General features: G+C 36.9%; 1 protein-coding gene across 1 annotated transcript in view; it reads right to left on the minus strand.

The window, feature by feature from the left end:
* The window catches only part of LOC309590380 (serine/threonine-protein kinase TNNI3K), a gene marked incomplete at both ends in the record, with an annotated part of 95859 nt that overhangs the window by 49194 nt on the left and 24065 nt on the right, over positions 1–22600 (minus strand). The window contains 10 exons of the mRNA XM_082311514.1: positions 9632–9736; positions 10092–10286; positions 10398–10455; positions 10536–10628; positions 11673–11729; positions 12978–13064; positions 15132–15281; positions 15930–16024; positions 16687–16791; positions 16883–17027. Coding sequence (XP_082167640.1) covers positions 9632–9736; positions 10092–10286; positions 10398–10455; positions 10536–10628; positions 11673–11729; positions 12978–13064; positions 15132–15281; positions 15930–16024; positions 16687–16791; positions 16883–17027 — 1090 coding nt within the window. The remainder of the gene's footprint in view (positions 1–9631; positions 9737–10091; positions 10287–10397; positions 10456–10535; positions 10629–11672; positions 11730–12977; positions 13065–15131; positions 15282–15929; positions 16025–16686; positions 16792–16882; positions 17028–22600) is intronic.

Consider the following 22600-nt stretch of genomic DNA (forward strand, 5'->3'; position numbering starts at 1 on the left):
GCTCACAAGAAGGGTGACTTCTGGGGAAAACCGGTGGCACTGGGAACAGCAGAGAGCAGGATAAGCCTGGTGCTGCCAAATCAGTGCCACTGAGTAGGGACCTGAAGTCAAAGGTACATAGAAGGGATGCTTTCCTCAGCTGTGGCCTTCCTTGCTCCGAAATCCAGCATCCCCAACACTCCCTTCATTGGGCAGGGAGACACAGGGCTATCTCACGCACTGGGAAGAAGACACTGGTGTGGCCTGATCAGGCTGCTTGGCTGGAGTGTTCCCCAGGACTGGCAGGGTGCAAGGGATGAAGACGGGTCTTATAAATGACCTAAAGACTGATTTCCTGAGAACCAATTTCCTCAGACGACGGAGGCTGAAGCACACTGTTTTTAGTGGGATGTGTGCCTTTCTGAATTTGTGATTTTAAAACAATGATTACAAAGGCAGAGGCAGGCAGTATTCTATCAGTCACCACTAAAAGAAGTAAGCATATGCTCAGTGAAGAGTGAGCATGGTTATAGTTCAGGATGTACAGGAGAGCTAACATTTATTTCTGGGCTCTCTAAAAAGGCTCAATAAAATCCATTTATTCTGACAGAACAGTAACAATGGATCAAAATTCATTATTATGCTAGAAGGATGTCTGGAGATGTAAGCTTTTCTTTCAAACTTTGAAAAAGCTTTATAGATCTCAGTTTCCTGGGAGACACTTTGTAGTAAGTACATAAAATAGAAAATGGAAGGCAAACTTGTGAAGAACAGATACCAGGAATTAACAAAACTGAAGCTTTGATTAATTTTCTTTGTTTGTTTCTGTGTTTGATCAAGATGAAACACAGCCAGCAGCCAAGTGAAAAAGGAACTCAATGTGTGTGTTCTAAACAAAACATTACATTTACCCCAATTTGGAAAGATGAACTCAAGTATGTCAAGATTTTGTGAAGTCATAACACTGAGGTAGCAACGCAGTGCGATGCAGCACAAATTAGGATTATTTAGAAGGTATCTGTGACACTCTAATCAGCAGGGAAGGATCTACATGCCTAAGAGGAGTTAAAATATCTTTAAATGTGGGGGATTAGGAGAGTGAGAGCCATGCAACAGATCCGCTGCTGCGAGCACATTTTTGCACACAGGCTGCCCTGAGCAGCATCAGTTCTGCACAGGGATGTGGTCCCTCATATCCTGCACAGTGCGACTGCACTAGTCTTTTATGCTAACAGAGCCACAATTTAGGAATCAGCTGTACTTTTCCAGGCAGCTCAGAAATAGGCTGAAGTGTGGTGAGTATCACTTTTTCTAGGAGAAAAAGAAAACCCTGAGTTTTTACACACTAATTCATTTGTTTTTCAAACCACTGTGATACTACCACAGAATGCAAATACACATTGCTGCAGGGACAGGACATCTGCCATAGACGCTAGCAACCAGAAAAGCTGAAAAGAGCTGGAAAAACATCTCCCCACTTCCACGCTTAACTAGGTATAGCTGGATATCTAGCTGAAACAGCAAGACACTGTTCAATTACTGTCACACTTGCTAGATAAAAGAGGAGGTTCTGTACCTGGTACAGAAACTTGATGAGAGAGGAAACCTTGAAAAATAACTGGAAAAGTGAGCTATTGCCACATTTACAATCTTTTACAGCTCTATAAAAGTTGGACAGAATCATGCTTAGGGACAAAGACAAAATACTTGCTATGTAAATGTTTGCTACTGAAAGACATGTACTATATCTAAGATGCAGTACAGGAATATAGAGCATGACCATGCAAAATGACATTTAGCAGAAAAAGTGTATATAGAATCTATTGAAAACTGACTAGCTAATTCAAGGAAGCTATTGCAATTGATTTAATTTTCAGAAAAGAACACACAAGAGGAAGCAGAAAAACACCAGTTGCATGCAACAAATAAAGAGTAAGGCTTTTAGAAATTAGCATCACAAACACAGATTTTCAAACAAACTGGCAATATGGGGAAAGATTCCCAAAATGCTTTAGCTAGGTCACATGCTTCCAGTAACTCTGAAGATGAAGGTTTTCATACACCAGTCACTATGCGTTCACAGCACATGGCTTTTGAAGGGCTGAGCAAATTACAACATAAAAGTGTATGAATGTGGATGCAACAATGTTTACATGGTATTTATCAAAATGTTGACTGATCCAAGTAAATTCAGGAGAGTGAAAAGTATATGAAAACAAAGAAATTAAAAAGTTGGCAATGGCTTGCATGATGAAGGGAAAATTAAAGTAATATTGATGGTCTCAACAAAAAAGCATAACTTGCCTGTATTAGAGCTGTAGATATGAGAAAGAATAGTGAAGTGAGGAACACAAATTTCACCAGATAACAGTTTTTAGGACAGAAAAAATTTAAGCTCTCCCAATCAGGACTCCCACAAATCACTGTCTTCAAGATTTCTGGCTTCACCTAAACCCAAACCTTGGGATGATAAATTTAATCATAAAAGTGTAGTGGGTTCATACAATGTAGCCATGACTCTTTTAGTTTATCTTTAATCTGATTTTAGCTCCCATATATGCTTTCCATCAAAATATTTAAGTGATTTAAGTATGACATGTGGAATTGTTTTGAGACCCCCACCAGATGTCAAATGAAAATAGTAATCAAATGCAAGGATAAACTAGAGAGACTCTTGAAAGCTGTACCCTGGGTTGAATGTAGGCACATGAATCATACAAAACTACAGACTTTTCTGTGGTCTTGGTTCAAATTTGACCTCTGTCAGCAGGGACAAATATTATCACCATTTCTCAATGTGAATAAAATGTATTGAGCCCTAGCTTCAACTTCAATCTACTTAAGTATTGTATAGACCTTGAATAAACCCAACATGACGATACACATAGTCAAGACCTGGGCTGACAGTCTTGTAGAGAAGCTAAGAAATCAATAAACAGACCCTTTCTATGCATGGCGTGCGTAAGTCTTTCTGACAAAACAATGCTGAAATACCCATCTGGGTGCTGAGTGTATGGACATATCTGAAAGCAGGAGGTAGTCTCTGGAAGGGTTTTGTCAGTCTGGTACCACCAGTGAACACTACAGTTACTAATTTTTCTTTTCTAAAGCAAAAAATATAACCCACAGAAATAAGGCTTGGGAGGTACATCTCAAAAACTCTATTATTGCCTCAATGGCACTTGGAAATTTGAAAACCACAGATGAGAAAATAACTCTTAAGCCTCTTTTTTGAGAAATACAGCAAGATAAATCTGATCTGATCTGAGCTGACAGAAGGTTAATAATGAGTTCAGAAGAATCAGAAATTAATTGTGTTCTGTTAAGGCCACACACAGTTTGAAATAGTGAGACCAAGCATCATTCTCTTCATGAAACCGTGGAAAGAAAAAAACAAGAAAAGAATCAGAAGTCTGTAATCATCCTGGCTTTTACAAAAGCAAGTAGTTCTGCGGGCCTGCCAGATGCAAGGGCTTCTCCCTCTCAGGACAAGAGGCAGGCAAAGCACATTCAATGCATGTCCCTTTCCCAGAGAACAGGACCATGAAAAGATCCTTCTACCTTTAACACACTGTGGGTTTAATGAGAGGCAACTGCTATTTTAAGATTTCATAAGGGATTTTATAACAAAGAGGAGTTGCAGACACCATCCCCATTACCACCAGGCTTCCATCCTCTCTTTCATCTTTCTCACTAAGCCAGCTCTAAGAAACTTTTACAGATAGTTAGAGCCATCAAATGAAGGTTAGTTGCTCAAAGGCTTGGTCTAACCATGTTCAGCTGTTATGGCTTAAATTAAATTGATACTACAATGGTCTCTTTTTTTATTAAAGTGCTATAATCATTGTGGCTACAATCCCTCACCACGGTATAAGTAGTAATAAGCTGATACATGTCACCATTGCTGATAGCTGTCAGAACTTCTTTTTCCAGAACTGGAAAGCAAAATAAAAATCCCAATTATTCTCAAAATGGAAGGATAACCCCTTTTCCAGGGTAGAGACATGAAAGATTCATTTTCTTCTCTGTTCTGTGAAGCCATATTGCAGATTTATTTAATGCATTATGTGCATTGCATTAAATTTCAGAACTCACAAAGAGGGTTACAAGCTATGTGAAAAATTAAGGCAAAAAAATTTAAGGCTCCTGTGAAGCCACTGGCAAAACTTAACACAAGAGGGTCAGAATTTCACTCTTGGTCTTTCTCTTCAGTTGTCGTAAAGATTTTCATCTAGTAATTGTGCCTGTGGGCTGACTGGGACTCATGCGGAAAACACAACTTCTGCTCTCACACTAAAAAGTTTCAGAAGTTAAGCTACTCTCAGCACCATACATCAACTGATGTCCTTATAGCAAATTATCTTTTGACCCTCACAAATATGATCTGGTAAAAGTTCTGTGAGGCAATGATATGCTTTTTGGCTTTCTAGTGAGATACTGTTTTGGGTTTTCTTTTGTGGAAAAAGTTATTTAAAATCCTTCGGTGCAGAACTATTTTTCTAACAGCTACTAGTGACAAAGCATAAGGTCTGGATCTTTGCTATCCTAAAACAGTTACACAGACTGCAGCATTCAGACATGGGGCTCTCGGCTTGCATCACAACTGAGGTAAGAAGTACAGCTTCAAAAGAAAGCATCTTCCTCTGAGCTCCAGTTTGGTGGCCTGAAAGAAACTTGTGGAAGGATGCAGGTATATGAAGGAGACTCAGTGAGGAAGTGGAGGGTGTGTGAAGTCAGAGCCAGGGGGGTGAGGAGAAGGGAACCTTGACTGTAAGGAGGAGAACAGGTGGTGGACATGGATAGTATGCAATGGAGAAATGAGGAAGGTACAATCTTGGAAAAAAAAAAAATGAGGTAGTAAGAAGACATTCTTCCAGCCTGTCTTTTTTGTAGGTTGAGATCCAGGTTGCTTTCTGCACAGCAAATCATAGTGAAGCCACCTTATACTTTAAAATCTGGACACTCACTAATAAGGTCTGGTCTAAACAGCTTTTTTTCTGTAACATTTCCAAAAGCCTCTAGGACTGGTGGAGCCACATCGCTGTTATCAACAGCTTTTTTTTTTTTTTTTTTTGAGAAAGAAAGGATAATATAGAAAAGCTCTGCCCAGTGCCAAGCTTTTCCTCACAATTTAACGTACTGAAAGTTTGTAATATCAGCAGTTTCTCTTTGCTCGTAATCAAGACCTTGTTGTACAAGATGGGCTAAGATCCATTTGCCAAAAGAGTAAAGGTATCTAGTCAGAAACTGTTAGCAATCCTGACTTGGGCCAAAACTGAAGAACTGAATGTCCATCTCAATACTCAGGACTTACAAGGGACGCTTTGTAAAAGCAGAACAGATGACAATCAAAGGCAGAAGGCTGTTTGTTCAAAGCAGTGCACAGCTATGCTGTGTGAGAGGAAAGCCCAACCATCAGCAGTTCAAATGATGTGCCTTTTGCATTAAAGGGCTAGCAGAACCAAGAATCATGGTTTGTCTTTAGCAAAAGGAGGCATTTTCATCTAAAATCTCCTAATCCAATACAGTTAGGTATTTCACCACCCTTCACTGAAATACGCACGCCCTGAGACTATTTTCATAGCTAGTAAAGCAAGAACAGATTTTCTCTGCATACACCAAGGACTCAGTGCTTCCACTCAAGTATCACCAAAGAAATTGAATGAGTGCACTGACCTGCACTAGATTTTAGCTCTTAGAAGTGATCTAATCAGAGACGCTTTTATCTGTAACAAATGGGCTAAACAAATCAAGAAACAGATTATGGGAAAATATTTAAAGTAAAAAAGACAAAACAAACAAAGAAAAGGAAAAGAAGTAGTGAAAGAAAGTGACAAGGTATTATATGAAAGCACAGTGCTATGTTGAAAATAAACTGAGAATTCTCAAATGGAAAATGAAAAAAAACGAAACAGATTAAACAAGTATTTGTATCCATCCTTCCAGAACAGTGGAAGAAAGTATTTACCTGTGTGGGAAATCCAGTCAACAAGGACAGAAATCAATGAATTAAATGTTCAGCATTTCATCATTTCAGTTATTAAAAAATTAGAGAGTCTTCATAATGACAAGATGTCAGGACTGAGCATACTCTACATTGAGGAAAAATAGCGAAACCAGGAGACAGAAACTGAAGAAGCCTTAGTTAACATTATCAAAAGCTGACTTAATTCAGGATATACCCCTAAAGACTAGAAAACAACAGTATAAGGCACCAGTAACACACCAGAAAATCAGAGACCAGACGTCTCACTGGCAGTTGTGGGAGCACTCGAAGCTGTAAGGGGATCAAGAGGTGCAACGTCTGCTACAGTGAAGCACTGCCTGGTCAGGAGCAGCTGATGGCTGGGGTTCCCTGTGACTGCTGCTGCCAGGGCAGGTGAGGTGCCGCAGAGCAGACAGCATGGGGCTTTTCGGGGAGTGCTTGCATGGGGCTTTTCGGGGAGCGCTTGCTGCCCATCTTGGCTTTGTGGGCAAAAGCGGCAGCCGAGACATCTCTGCCTACCCAATCATGCTTCGGAGAGGCCTAACGCTGCTCAGAAGGAGGATTCCCGTGGGATCAGCACTGTGCTGACAGCTTGCGCTGCAGGCAGGCATCACTCAAATGTAGTCAAGAATACACAGCTTGTGCTTTCCCTTCTAAGATTTCCCTGAATCCTGAATTCCTCCCGAATCACTCAGAACTGGTTACTACAAAGCTTTGCAGTCAAATCACTTGATAATGAATTGTAATTAGTTCAAAATATATTAGAAGAGAATTTGAATTGTGCTTAAGAGTTTGCCTGTCCTAATGTCTCCTGCTAATTAATGGAACTGTTTGAATAAGTGATTTTAATGGACTGTTTCATTTTACATTGATGCAGAACATTTTATGGAGCTTAACATTATTGAATAAAAAGTGGGGAACAGACATTTCCTGTCAACAAAATTTTACTTGTTCATATGAAGATGAAACATTGAATTTTTCATTTTTATTTTTTGAGATTTATTTGATAACTAGAATTATATTTTAAAAACTTGGAATTTGAAGGAGAATAAAAGAATTAAAAAACTAGGAAGAATAGAAAAAATAGTTTAAAACGTCAAAATGAAGCATTTCAAAGGCCTCTGAAATGTGGGTTCAGGCTTTCTTAGGCTAAAAGAATTTTGATAAGTGACAGCGTTTTTGAAAGTATTTAGTCAATCCAAAGTGCATTTAAAATACTCTGACAGACAAATTTTATGTAGCTCTGCTACAGTAAAATTGCAGAATATGGTTTATATTAATATACTTAGATTAACCATCCATATAGTCAATATACATGGATGAATATATCATATCAGCAATATTCTTCTAAACATCATACATTTATCATATCCATACAGAAACATCATATCTGCACATTTAAATAAAGTAATTGAGTATGTAATTGGCAGTGGTTAACAGTAGCCATTTTTATGTGCTTGTAGCAGTTTTAATATGAGCAGATGGGTGCACTGATACATTGGAGTAGATGAATAAAGCAAAGTGTGCTAAAATTTGCAGTCAGAGTATAAAGCAGAATTTGTGCTAGTATTGCTAACCTAGGGCACATAAATCCCAGAAGACTGGCTTGAAGTGATCTGGTTTGTAGACTGCATTTTTCAGACTAAAATAAAGAAATGTGCAGTTTCTTTTGTATTAGTGATCTGATTTTCTTCTTCAGTCTGCAAGGATATTTTTTCTTTCATAACCACAAATAGAGTTATTCTTTCATTTAAAAAATAACTTCGAGAGCAGGTACTCATTTTTGAAAGTACCCTTTTGAACCCAAAGTTCTTGGGCACTGAGAGAGAATTCAAGACATTATCATTATATACATGCCTGGCTCTCCGATTTGTCATTATGGGCCACTGCCAGAGACAGGACACTGAGTTTGGTGGGCTTCAGCTTGCATCCCTGTGACTGGTTTTATATATACACATACTGTGTCCTTGTTATGCTTCAGATCCAAAGAAACTTCCCATTTATGAAGGACAAACGCTACATTTGAAGTCCCTCCCTTCATAGGTGTCCTTTGTAGAGCTGTCAGTGTAGGTACACTTGGAGCAAGAAAACAGAACTTTTCATGTGTGCAAGCCACGCTCTTCTCTTGGAAATGCCAACAACAATGTGCAGAAAATTGCTGCTTCCTCATATTTTTTCAGAATTTCATACCAGAACCCTGAACTGGGCATAGTCTCACAATCAGTTTATTTCTTCATCTAGCAAAGGGAAAAACTCATTTCCTTTTTCCAAAAGAATGTGTCTTTCACAAGGAATCTTTCACTGCAGCTATCAGTGTCATTAGGAAGTGAAAACTTTCAGCAAGATGCAGGAAAATGTTACTTATATCATCACAACTCTATAGGCCTGATCACTTGAGGTATATAAAAAAAATGAACGTTTCTGTAATTTTTTTAAAAACAAGTAGTTAAGCTAGTGGAAAATGAAGAGGTGTATGTCTGACACTGAAAAAAAAACCCAAACATTTTGTAACTCACTTCATTCTGCTTTTTGAGAATTCTTTCTGTAGCAGCTTTCTTGTCACAGTGCTCATACATACAAAGGAGCTGTTTCCAAGCAAACTACTGCAGCTAAAAAGTGCAACAGCTATTCAGCACTAACTTTCTTCACCTGGTTGCTCTTCTTTAAATATACCTACAGGCTTTTTTGGTTAGTCCCTTTCCAAAGCAGAAGTTAGTGCAGAATGGCTAGTCTGAGTGATTTCTGATGTAGACAAGACACAAAAAAATTCCACTCAGTAGAGAAGATATTTCCTGCTTCTAACAAAGACTGAACATTGGTGGGCCAGACGCGAGACAATACTGTTTTTTAGCAGTTGCATCCTTTAATGACAATTACAGTTCAGCAAATGTGACTCTCATTGGTTTGTATAAAAACACTGAGTTTTTTTCAATCCAGTTACATTTCCAGAAGGAAATCTGGACAACTGACTCATGTAGACTGTGTCCTACTTCTTGGCCGGTGGCGCTGTCAGCTGACACCTGGGCTGGGATTTACCTACCATACCTCTATGAGTGTCAGCATTAGGCACTTAGTCTAAACCAGATGGCTGCTCCTCTCCCTGTAACAAGCTCATCCAAGGTTCCTCCCTTTTCAAGACAGGCACCTAAAACAAACGGGAAGGATTGCCTTCTGGAAGTCTTTTTGCATTTCTGCATCGACCTTAGGTGGACTAGTGACTAGTTTAAATTAGGCACTTGACAGAGGGACAAAAGTAGGTGAAATGAATTTATTAATGCTTTGGATTAAAAAAATTATGCTGGGGAAATATACTACATTATATAAATTGCAAAAAGGCTATCCCACAGGACTAATGTATGCAAATAGGGTATAAATATTTTGTAAATTTCAGATAAGATATCTGTCAGTGAAATTATTATAAGCATGAAGTTGACTACTGTCTGTCAAGTCATTCAACTAAAATATATTAAAGCCTCCGGTGAATGTGAAAGCATTGTGCCCCAATTCCCCAGTCCAACTGATGCAAGCAGACCTTCCTCCAAGCTCCATCAGTGTTAATGAGATCCCACACAGTTACAGTGGTCTGCAAATAAGAGACTGCAGACCACCACTGTTGCTTTGTGGCTTCATATTCCCTGAATTTTTGGGGTAAAGAAAGAAACTTACCTGTTCAAATCACGATGTATGATTGGTTGTGTGAGATTGTGGAGGTACTCCATGCCTTTTGCAACATCTACAGCAATGATTAATTTAGACTGCAGATCAAGGGTTCTGTATTTTGAAAAAGATATAATATTACTCAAAGTTAATAAACAGACAAGAATCATCTGTAAATTATTTTTATCTGTAAATCATGGAAATTTTAAAACCATTTTAAATACAAAATAATGTTATATAATCTATGTAATGTAAATGCATATAATGTAAAATAATGACTAAATAACAATTTTGTGATTACTTATTAATTTCCCTTGTGCAACAAATAATCTGAATCAAAGCTAAAATTTTTCTAGTGTGTTCCCTTCTGTATTGTTTTATACTGAAATGAATAACATTTACATCAGCATAGGTTTACTAGTCTTCTGGATCCTGTACCACAAGCCTAAGCAGAGAATGAGCAGAATACCTCTTCTGTTCATGAAGCAGGGAGAAGAGCGATCCTCCAGAAATATACTGAGTGACTATAGCAAACTGACTTGGGTCATCTAAGCAAGCTCCGACAAACTGGATGACACATGGATGATTCAGTCGGCAGAGAATGGAAACTTCACGGCAGAACATGTCCACATCAGATTTGGAGCAGTAGGTATTGGCTCGATAGCTTAGAATTTACATGAGAGAAAACAGGCAAAAATATAATAAAATATGGTGGTTTTTAATACTTCAAACTAGGTCATTAACCAAACAAGATGGAACAGTCTGATAAACTTACCGTTTGATTGCAACAATTTTATTTCTGCATCGTCCCTTATATACTTTTCCAAAAGAACCTAAAATGGTTTAGAATAAATAAGCACAAATTATTATGAACATCAGACATTTAAAACAAATACATTCTTATTTCTGGTACCTGAGCCGATAATCTCATGGAACTCTATTTCAGAGAGCTGAAGATGGAAATGTGATGGCAAACCAGCACGGAGGAGAAGAACATCTGCCTTTTCTGCAAAAGAAAACACTTATTCTATTTGTAAAATGCGGGGTCATGGGGAAGGAAAGAATATAAGCATTTAACTTCACAAAACCATTGCACAGTAAAAGCTGATTTTCCTCCTGTAAATTGGTTGACTGGTAATCCTATTCCCTTTTCTTTCAGTAACCACAGTAAACCCCAATAACAGACAAATACTTGCAATGCTACAGTTGCCTTGGGCTTTCTTGGCTTTAAAATCTTATCAGTGATGAACACTGTCCCATAAGCATATTCTGCCTGTATCATGTCATGTTTGCATAAAATTCTTTATACGGAGAATTAGTTCCTTTTTTTCTGTATAGGTAGTGCTCATTACTGATGCAGGGGATGTTATTCCAGATCTGACTGACTCTTTAGTGCCATGTGGAATCTAAATTTTGCAACTTAATTTAGCAAACTTCTCTACCTTGTTGATCTTTTTGGTTTATTACTATAAAGTTTATCAGAATATTTCTAAATGGAACATCTCAATGCTGCTATATAAAGGATGTAAGGATTTGATTATATCCAGAGTGAATATTTGAAGTGGAAAATTGAAAGCACCATGAAAAATGAAATACTTTAAAGTACAAATATTCATCTGAAACTCTTATCTACATGTGTTTCAGATTAACACAAATTATTTCTGGACAGAATTTTTCTTGTAAAGGTAATCCAGACATTTTACAGTGGAATTCAATACAATATTTGTTTGCATTCATGTATATGTGTGTATTTAATTAGTACTAATTCACATTCACATCCTTTTCTCTGAAGAAATAAAAATAAATAATTTTTTTAAGTAAATAAAAGTAAGATAAATACAGGAATTATCACGATGCTGAGCAACAAAGCTAAGTATATTGTTTCCTAAAATTATCCTAGGGAAATATAGCTGGTGCTTATGCACATTATTAAAATTCTGAACAATGAAAATTGCAGGAATAATGAATCTTGAGTAGTATGTTTAAGCTGACAAACACCTTGGATAAAAAGACCATAAATGTTCAAGTTTTCCCTTGCCATTGAGAATACCTTTAGTCATGCTTTTAATCTTTCCTAGAGGGGATGGAACTGACACATAGGAACCATCTGAAATAAAAGAACAGAATGAATTTTATGGAATTCAAAGAAAGAACAAGCATCTGTACTGATAAATTAATGAGGCCAATGATTGCTTAAAGAATGAAAAATAAGGGGGTGAAAATACACATAAGCACACAAACAGATATGATTGTGGCATTATATTGCTGCATTCTTGAAAGTAATTTGTATATAGTTTCACTAAATGCTGTAGAACGATACTGACTTTCACTGGTGTTGAAGAAGGCCAACATAGCCTTTTATATCAGCTAGATTCTGTAGAGGAACTCAGATCAGATTCACAAATTCCGACAACTGGGCTGCAAGCATATTGCACTGTTTAGTTCACTGACTAGATTTTCCAAAAGACCTCAGCTCTCTCCATGTACCAAAAATTTACTCTCTTGTTTTTCTGCTCAAGTGGGAGCTGAGTTCTTTTAACAATCAGCATTAAAAAATCTGTCTGGGTGTGTTAACTGCTTGCCAAAATAAATTTCCAATACATGCATTAAACTTAGTCCCCTAAAGATTTACATACACTTGAGAGATACTAAACCTGAATCTGGAACAGCTCTGCAGAGCTGGAAATGTAGGAAGAAGATTGATCCTGCTGCTGACTGGAGGGTTCCTCCTGTTTCCATGGCAGGAGGAGTCAATGACCTGGACAAGCTGCAATGTATAACATTTTCACCCTCTCTGTAGACAGCATTCTCAACACACTGCAAAATGTTCTGTTTATCAAGTGCTTACATCAACGTTCGTCTTGCTACTTGTCTTTTAGTTGCAAATACAAATGAGTATTTTTGTAGCAAAAAGGGTAATTCATTTTCTCCAAAGGGGAATTAGATATCCAAAGGTGTTAAAAAATATGAAGGGGACGGAGTATAGAAATATACTGAATGTCAGTAATCAAAGAAACATCAGAATTAATTAAACAACATAAAGAGAATGGCTAAACAAGGTATTAAGGATATAAAAAGGTATGAGTAATGATTACTAGGGATTGATCTGCATCTCACAGCTTTTAGCTTTCTTTCTAGTGAGTAATATAAAGTGACAACTCTTTTAAGATAAAGGAAGAATTTTGACATAAATAGAGGGTACCTAGAAAATGGGGATTCTCATGATGCTAATTTTCTTTGTGCCAGACAGAATTGATCCAAAGCTCCCTGACATCCGTGGAACATTCCCAGAGACTTCAGTGGTCTTTGGATCAGACCCTTCAGTTAGAAAATAAAGTGATTTCTCAGACCATACCTCCTCCAGGTTGTGAGTATTCATTACAGGGTGATTCATCTTGAGGTCTCTTATAATGCTTCAGAAGGGTCACAATGGCATCATGACCTAAGAAAGAAAAAAGAAATATAAAGATTTGCAGGTAAATGCAACGGTTGTCTTTTTTTTTTTATATATACAAAATCAGAGGATTTTAAAAAAAAATGTACAATGTGCCTATAAAACATATAAACAAAGGTACAGCGGCGCTAATCTGAAACATACTATGATTCTTAACCACAGAAATATAGGGAAATAGCTGCCAATAAAAACAAACATATTATTTTCATGAGCCCACCTAATCCTAAGATGTGATATAGGGCAATAGAAAAAACCCTGCTACAGAAATCCTAAAATGGAAGTTGACAATAGTCTTCAATAGGCCTTACAAGGACGACCAGTGCCTGAAAATATTTCAGTTCTCGTGCCTGAAACTGGACAAAATTTGCACACTACATTGCTGTAGGCAGTTGCTATACTCATTATTCTTCTTTGCCAGGAACCAGAAGAGAGTGGTGTATGCACAGCGTGCTCATTCTCTTGGATGTTTGATGCACAAAGTTCTGCTTGGCAACATTCAAAATTCTTTTCGAAACCTTTCAAAGATGAGTTTTCCCTCAGTAATTTCATACAGAGTATCTTGCCAATATCAGGTTTTTGAAAGGCCTTTGAAAGCCATAGTTTTACTATGTTATAGTCATTCTCATAATAAATGGTACTGCAATGCTTTTGGAGGAGGGGGGAATGTCCCAGAATCCTCCAACTTTAACTTATATTTTACCCCATCCCCTAGAAAACATATGGGAAAGAAAAGTATTTTTGAGTTCTTGATTTGTGCTCACTGTAAATGGCTAGGCTCAGCACTGCTTATTCGTACACCCAGGCCGATAGGAAATGTTCCTGTTCGCTGCTTACAAAGATGAGAGCAGGCAAGAAGAGGAGGAAAAGATACACATTTGTACTGAGGCCATGATGCTTGGATCATGTACCAAATGCCACCTATCGTTTCCTGTTTCTTCAGTTGCAAAGTTTGTTGGCATTTCTTTAAGGATATTTCTCACTAATACCCTAATAAGTACAACCTTTTTGGCTTATAATAAGCCAGAGAAAGACCAGTAAGCCCACAAGTTACGGAAAAGTTGTTTGCTAGATCTTCTAGGGTCCTGCAAAAACCTTACAACTCCAACTCTTAAGGATGCTAGAGAAAACAGACAAGGCAGAGGCTTTCTTGCTGACTCTCATCCTGTTATCAGAAGTTACCTTCAACAGAAAAGAAGTCCTGCTGACTCACTAGGCTGCCAGGGACATGAGCTCACACCAAAGAGTGTCAGCATGATGGAACACTTCTCTAAAACATAGGAATTTAAATCAAGGACAAGTTTTTACAGATAGCAGCTTTCTGGACATCCAAACTCAGAGGATGCTTGAACTAAACTTTTGAAGTGTTATCACAACATAAATGTTAACCCAAAGAAGCTGAGTTGCTTCTTTACCAAAGCAATGAAGAGACTGCTTAAAGAGCCTTCCACAGTCCATAGGGGTTGAATGGCAATGCCAGGAAGAATAAACTGAAGGGTATCCCAAATAAATACATGTCTCTCAAACATCGATGAAATCCATAAATGGATGTGAACATCAAAAACGTTTTCAGGAAGAAATAAAACTTTTTATTTGCATGGAGTCAAAAACAGGACAGAAAACTGACACATTGCTGTACATATAGAACAGTATAACAGGAACTATGGCAAATGCCTTGCTTTGAACCATATTTCCAAGAATTTAAGATTACTGACTGATTCATCACTCTTTGCAATGCCTCCTTCAGTAGTAAAATCAAAACTCCTCATGCACATAACAAAGGGATAAATAACCTTTTCTGAACAGCCTGTATGTTTTCTATTTTAGCAGCACATAAATACTCATGTCCTTGAGTTTCTGTTGAATTAAACTGGTGTTTAACAGAGTATCTGAGAAGATAAAGAAAAGGGCTGTTTTTTATAACTGTTCATGCCAGGAACTGGAAAGCTGATGGTGAGAGCTCTTAGTCTACAGGGACTGAGGGGTTATTTTGTACTGTTCTTTCCTTCCTGTACTGTTCTTATGGATTTTGTAGCAGAAACTAGAAAATTGATATACCTTTCTCATAAGCCCACATCAAACAGGTCTGCTCATCCTTTTCTCCACTGGACCTGCTGGGATCACAAGCTACCAGATTCATATCTGCTCCATTATCCAGTAAAAACTGTACAAGTCGAATATGACCATGGTAGCAAGCACAGTGTAATCCTAGAACATCAGAGAAGCACAGTAAGTACAACTGCCAGAACATCATGATAGGATTTGCAGCAACAACTATAAAGCATGAATTGATTTCCTTGATGAAGGTATATATTATAAAAAAAAACCCTGAGGCAATAGGTAAAAATAAAATATTAATGCTGCAAGAACCAATCTATTGCCCGCTACACAACATGTCAGCATTTACTCTACCATCTGCAAATCACATTTAACAACTTTGTACGTGAGGAAAAGCAAGTAGAAAAAAAGAAGGCTCTTTTTTTTGTTGCCTGTAGTAGGGTCATGGAGGTACGCAGCCCTTCGGACACTATATCCTATAGGCCCAGATCCTAGCAGAATAATACTTTGGCCCGATTCTTAAAACTGCTTGGAAGCCTAACTATGGGACAATCAGTTTACATCAGGTTTTGTTACTCATATACAAGCTAATGAGCCTGACACATCCTCACCAAACTCTTAACTTCTATGCCAGCCTTCAACATATTTCAAAAAAGCTGAGATCTATCTGACAGGTAATTGCATGCTGATCATTGAATTATGATGGGAATTACCCTAGAAATCCTGATTGTGTATATGGCTTCCAAATTTTTTGGTGCTGGTATAGGCACTCATACACAATAAGGATGATGATGTTACCTGTATGTCCATCTCTTCCCTGGTGATTGATGCTTACAATATTCTGGTCAAGAAGAAATTTTACAAGTTCTATGTTCTTTCCATATGTGCAAGCACTGCAAAAATAAAGGGAAAAGCGAATGCTGTAGTCCATAAAAGGACTTCGGGTAGCCAAAAATTTAAAAAGAATTACACAGAGATAGAAATGTAGTAATAGAATAAAGGATCTTTAGAAATGTGCAAATACATGATTAATCCACCAAAGCATGTTAATTTCTGTAATTTCAGAAACATTCTAATTATTATTGTATAAATTAATTTTGCACAGCTGCGCAAAATTAATACAGTCTGTTTTGCAAAGTGCCTCTTAAATAACGCTTTACAAACTTACAGCATCATGACCAAACTGTGTTCTGCCACCTCATTTCTAATTTAGAATATCTAGACTCCAGCAGGTTTCTAGGCAGAGCAGGCTCTAAACTCAGCTTCCAAACTATACAGAAAGAGAAACCAATATTCATACAGATGTTGACGAACCTGTTGCCTTCCCTACCTTTCTCCCTCTTGCTTGCTCTCTCTCCCCCCATTCACTATCTGGTTCTACCTCTTACTTCATATCCTCTCAAGTATCTCAAGATAAAAACTAAACATCCATGTCAAGCTCACTGCTTTCTTTGTTCCTCATCTGGCTGTTGGTGAGACATTTGTTATTTAGGGTGTCGTATTGCATGCATGTATAAGTGGAATTCTATTGATAATAGCTTTTTAAACATCTCACCTGTGGAAAGCCGTTTCACTGAATATATTTTCTTTAGTGAGACTTTCTGTTCCTGAGAGCTGAATTATTTCCTTGACAACTTCAAACTTTCCATTGTAACACGCACTGAAGATGAAGTCAGTAAAGAGTTGTTAACAATACCAGCTTTCTAATTAGGCCCAAACCACGTAAAACAGAGCTTCTCCACGTGACTCACAGATGTAAAGGTGTGTCTCCATAGATATTCACCACATGGGGTTGAACTTCGAAGCTGCTCTGGAGTAAAAACTTTACAATTTCATGGTGTCCAAATCGACAGCAGAAATGCAGAGGAACGTGATCTTCATTGTCCTGAGCATTCACTGTCATTTGACCCAGAAAGAGACCAAAGAAAGTATTTTATACTTACATAGCTTGTTTTGGATATTTAGTAATGCTTTGTGTGTTGCACATATATGTTATGAAACCTCCTGCTGAAATATTTATGGTCCTATTTCTTTAAAATTGAAATTTCTGTGAGCTTTCATATATCAAAACTACATTACTCAGTGTCATCTGCAGTACACTGTTAAGACGATTTTTTGGACTTAGGGTATAACTGCTTTCTTCCAGTAGCAGATGTATCGAATGTTTTGATGTAGCTTTCCATGAATGAATCACAAGTTATAAATGACCCTTAGAAAGAGCAATTGCTGTCAGTATATTACAATGTGAAGCAAAAGTAAGATACATAGTTACCATATATAAGAAGGCAATCCACTGAGTTATTCCAAATGCATGGAACAATAGTTATTAATTGCAAATACTAGGAAGAAACATACTTCATTGTTGCTCTTAGGAAAGGAAAATCCATTTGGTTTTGAGGTTTGTGTTAGCTTCCTTGACTAGCAGGGTCAAGGATTCTTGATATAGTTATACAGTGACAAAAAAGAAATTTAAAAAAAGTAAAGGAGACACAATAAGGATACATTTTTCATAGTCACTGTTAAAATATAAACACATAAAAGGCAAGAAAGAAAGAGGAGAATTCATTCAAATGTCTGGATTATCAATGTTTTGATTTTGCTCAATGTCTCTTTTCACCTGCAAGGATGATTACATATGTGCTTCACATATTTAAGAGGATGGGAGTATTCTTTGACAGAACATGAAACTATATAAAAGAATGGGTAAAATTGGAGACATAGTATGTTATTGTTGGGTGGGAATGGTATTTATCTATGTTGGTTCAATATGATTTCACATGGGAAACAAACAATATGTGATACAAAGGTCTTGTTCTGTTTAAGAGATTTACCCTTCCAGTGCTTTATGTCACAAAATCATGCAATGTATATGTTGCACATAACTTATAAAAATATATCCAATAAAAGTATTTTTTCTAAATTTCTGAAGACCAGTTCTTGTATCCTTCTACCTGCAAAAACAATTGCTTTAGTCAACACACAACAGTATAAGATTAAAAGCAAAAGAAAACTGAAACTAATTAATTCTAAATACTTCTTATTTAAGCATATATGCATGAAGGATTTGAATTTGATGTGATTTCTTAAACTCCTGGGTAGCTCATATTCTCAGAGATTTTGGTGAAATAGTAAGGTTCTTGTAGGATAGGCAATATTAGCAAGCAATGAGGGAATTTTAAAAAATTCATTGATTCAATTGTTTTTCAGTAAGACCAAGTTTCTTTCTTGAAGATTTGGGTCCCAGTTCAGCAAAGCACTTGGAAACCTATCAGTAAGTGATCTGTTAGATCAAAATGTTGTTTCAGTTAGCATGTAGAAGCAGATTCACATTTTTGAAACCATCTAATTTTGACTGCTGTTGTTTTAGTGTAGCAAGCACTACACACTTTTTATCAGGAACTTCTATTTAAAAATGATTCTGTAATAGAACAACATAAACCCAGCAATTCTTGAGAACAGTTGTTATCAACAGTGTGAGACTACGGCTGCATGTGTACTAATAACATAAATATGACTGGGAACATTCCTGGCATTGAGGCCAAGATGACAGAACTGCTGGTATCGACCAATAGTATCAAACTGTTTTAAGGGCAGTTGCATGCAACCTGTCTACAGGGGAGCCGTCCCTGGAAGATCCTTGACCCGCAGGTGGGAATTGTTTGAAACTGCCAGTTATTATGCACCACATCCACGCTAGGAAGCTTTCTCTCTGTTTACAGGATAGGCAGTTGCATTCCAGCACCTGGGAACCTTCTTAGGCATTCCTGAAATGGGTATGGATATACCTTTTACGTCTCTTTATCTGTCTAGTAGGAAGCAAGGAAGATATTGGACAAGGCTCTAGGCAGGGTTCTCCATTGGTGCAGAGACATAAAAATACTGTTTTCCTTATCCAAAAAAGATCTATATTCAGTTTTAAAAGAGAGCATGTATTTCTGTGATTCTTAGTGTATTTCTTCTATGTTTAAAGACAGAACAACCATAACTGGTTGATACCATAACTGACAGAATTGACAAATCCAGCCTACTTTGTACACCATTTAAGTCTCAATTCAGTCTAGCACCAGATCTTTGAGACAGTTTACAAGATATTAATAGACTACTAAGGAGTAATCAGTCCATTAGAGGGGTTCAAACTTGTACTACGCAGGCTTTTAAGTACAACTTTGACAAATGTCTCTCAGGAATAATGCTTTCCTATAGCTGAGCCTCCTTGGGACAAAGGGTAAACCACACACATTCTAAGGTTCTGTCTTCTTTTGATTTTCTATGAGTATAAGGAACAATTAAAATGAAAATAAATCCCTATTTTAAAACCTTTCTGAAGTAATGCTGAATGCTCACAGAAATGAGGAGTCCTTTAAAATGAGCTGAACTTATAACTTCACTGATGTCTAGTGACACATAGTTCCAAAGATGAATTATGTTTCAGGCCAAAAAAAAAAAAAAAGGAATTCCTGAAACTTATATTAAGCTTGTGGCCTGCAAATTTCATTAACTCCCCCCACTAACCTTCCTAGCAGTCTTATATTAAAAAAAGTAAAGTAAACTAAACTGTTTTATTTCTCTATTCTAAAATAATTCTTCACTTTATAGACTCATGTGACATGTTAGCCTTTATTTTTTATTATGATGTGGTACCAGACACAGATTCATTCTGAAGTGCAATAAATAAGAGAGGAATAAATGTCAAAGTTTTATAATAATAAATGTCAGCATTTTAGAATATGTACCCACAGAATAGCCTGAAGGACATCAGGGGTCTCGGGGCAATGAGCTTCTACAACACAACAACGTGTAAGATAGAGCAAGGAAGGAAACGTATATCTCCTCCTTTGTTTTATGCAGCTGGAAATGATGTCAAATACTTGCAAGCCATTTTCTTTGCCTCTGGAAGGATATATAACTACAACATGGAATGATGGTTTTTGTCTTAATTGATAACTTTTTGATTTCTAAATGAAACATGACGGGTAAACTGGAATGTTATCTTAATAAGAAGGAGAATTTCAGAGACAAAATCAGTCAAAAACACTTTAGAAGAGAGTTATGGCAAAAAAGTACATCATATTGATTCAGAAATTACTAAAGCAGAGTACAGGAGAGTTCTTCAAATTGAGATTTCAAAGTTTTCTTATATTAAATTGAGGATAGATAGTACAACTGTCACAGCAGTCAGAGACTAAAAATTCAGGTTGCCTTACAAGTGAACAGTAGAAATGACCAAATGTTAAGTTCTTTTCTGGAAGAAAATGGAGTACGGCAGAAATTATTCTTAGGACTGAGACATTACGTAGGTAGAAAGTACAGGTGAAACCATTTCGGTAAGTAGAAGGATGAAAAAAAGCCAGTGCAAGTGTCTTTTAAAAAAAACAGGGGAAATTTCCCAAGTCCCAATGGGTGATATCTGTTTAATATTCAGAGAAGCATGACTGAACGTGCCTGGATTTTTAATATCAAGCTCTGGTTTTAAATTTAAAATTTATTGTATTTGGCAGAGGTGACAGTGATTTTCAAAGATACTTGAAAAAAGAGGAGCTGCAACTCTAGGCAGCTCAGTAGTCCTGAAAGCAGATGAGTTTTATTAAAAGGCCATAAGAGTTATAAAGACAAAGAATATATTTTATATCACATGGCCCCTGAAAGAAATCTCTAGGACCACCAGTTTGAAGAATAATAAAAACTAGCATTTAGCTTATATGAAGCAAAGGAAATGTTTCGTGGCCACCAACTAGTTCTCTAAGTTTGTAGATATTCTGTTTCTTAGCTACTCCATCAGGCTATAGAACAGTTTTTAAAATATTAATTTTTTCTTTTATTTTGAAAGGAACAGTTTTTGAAGTCATGCAAACATCTACATTAGAAGTCCTACTTCTAGATTCAGCCTTTGAGAAGCAATTATTTCCAGGCCCTCCCTGATTTCGAAGAAATGGAACATGAGAAAGAGTAGATCATAATAATAATGTTAAGTTACCATTAATTTTTTAAAAAACCCCACCCTTCATTTGCCCATTCCTTTTTCTGTTGGAGTGTTGGGACACCAGCGGAAGTGGGGCCATACAATCAGGCCAGCTGGTAACATAACAGGCAAAACCCACAGCTCTTTATTTTCAATAATCAAGTTTATCTTCCTTCATGTAAGTGGCAGATGAGACTAAGAAACAACAAATAATTAGATGACTTGGACTTTGGTTTGGAAGTCAGCCCTCCTGAGACCCAAACATGTACCCTTCTGAGTACGTACAGGGCTCAGCAGCTTGACAAGACACCTCTCAAGGTCAAGACCATACCAAGCCCACTGCTAAAACCAGTGAGTCATCTGGATCTAACGTGTTGCTGAATATTGATTCTTAGAAACTATATGGAGAAAAGCTGGGTGTGAACATGAGTATAGTGCAGCTACAAGAAAAGCAAGGTGACAAAAGTTCAGTATGATGAAATGAGGAAAGAGAATGGCTGTTTAGGAATACTGATGGTTTCTCATTGTAATGAACTTCCTTTTCTACCTTACTTTAAGAAAAAACCCCTTCTCTTCATGTTATTTATTACCATTATCCTAGAAAAAAATCTACCAGATTATGGGAATGAATCAAACATTATGAAGTGATACTTTGAACCGCAATTATTGCTACATTCTACCATTTGAATATTCTAGAATATAAACCTGAATTTCCTGACAGAATAAATAATGCAAGTTGGTAACAATCATATTGACTCAGTAATGCAAAAAAATCTCTAGGAGTTTGGAAGGTGTGAAAAAAAGAAAGAAGGAAATAGAAGTTTTTAAAAATAAAAACAGAAATGAGAAATTCCAATCTAAATCAGTTTCAAAAAATCTCAAGATTGTTAAGGCACTTTAAGTGATAGCAGCCTGTAGTGGCATGCTGGTCTTTGAGATATATATATATATTAATGATCTCAAAATTCTTTTGGAGCTTAAAGGAATTGGATCAATACCTCAAGAAATGTGCTTGAAAGACCTTATGTGATTTCTGAAAATACACAGAATTTACTTAGTCCTTCCCTACAGTGTTTACGTTAAAAAAATTATGAGATTAGCATCTGGATAATCGACTGTACTTGTAACATATTGGTTTTATATACATGCATATGTAAAATATGATCATTTGTGATGATATATACATGGGTAGTACATTTCTTTTATATGTTTTCTTATATATTGTGGTTGGGTTGAAGAAGAACTTTGGCTATTGTTAGACTGCAAATGTTGCTATATTTCAGCAGTATTCTGACCTTTTCAGTCTGATTCAGTGGTCACTGTTTTTCTTCAGTTGCCATGGCCTCAGAGCTGATCAATGAGTCAGTCAGGTTATGTTAAAAGAAATAGTTCAATTTTATGACACCAATTACTGGTCTGCACAGAATACTGCCAAAGTTTCTTCAGGTTATTTCGCCAATTACTTTCATTCCTAGCCATTTAAGAGTTGTTCCTCCGCTGCTATATTTAT

This window comes from Platalea leucorodia (genome assembly GCF_965183815.1).
Source record: "Platalea leucorodia genome assembly, chromosome: 5".
NCBI lineage: Eukaryota > Metazoa > Chordata > Aves > Pelecaniformes > Threskiornithidae > Platalea > Platalea leucorodia.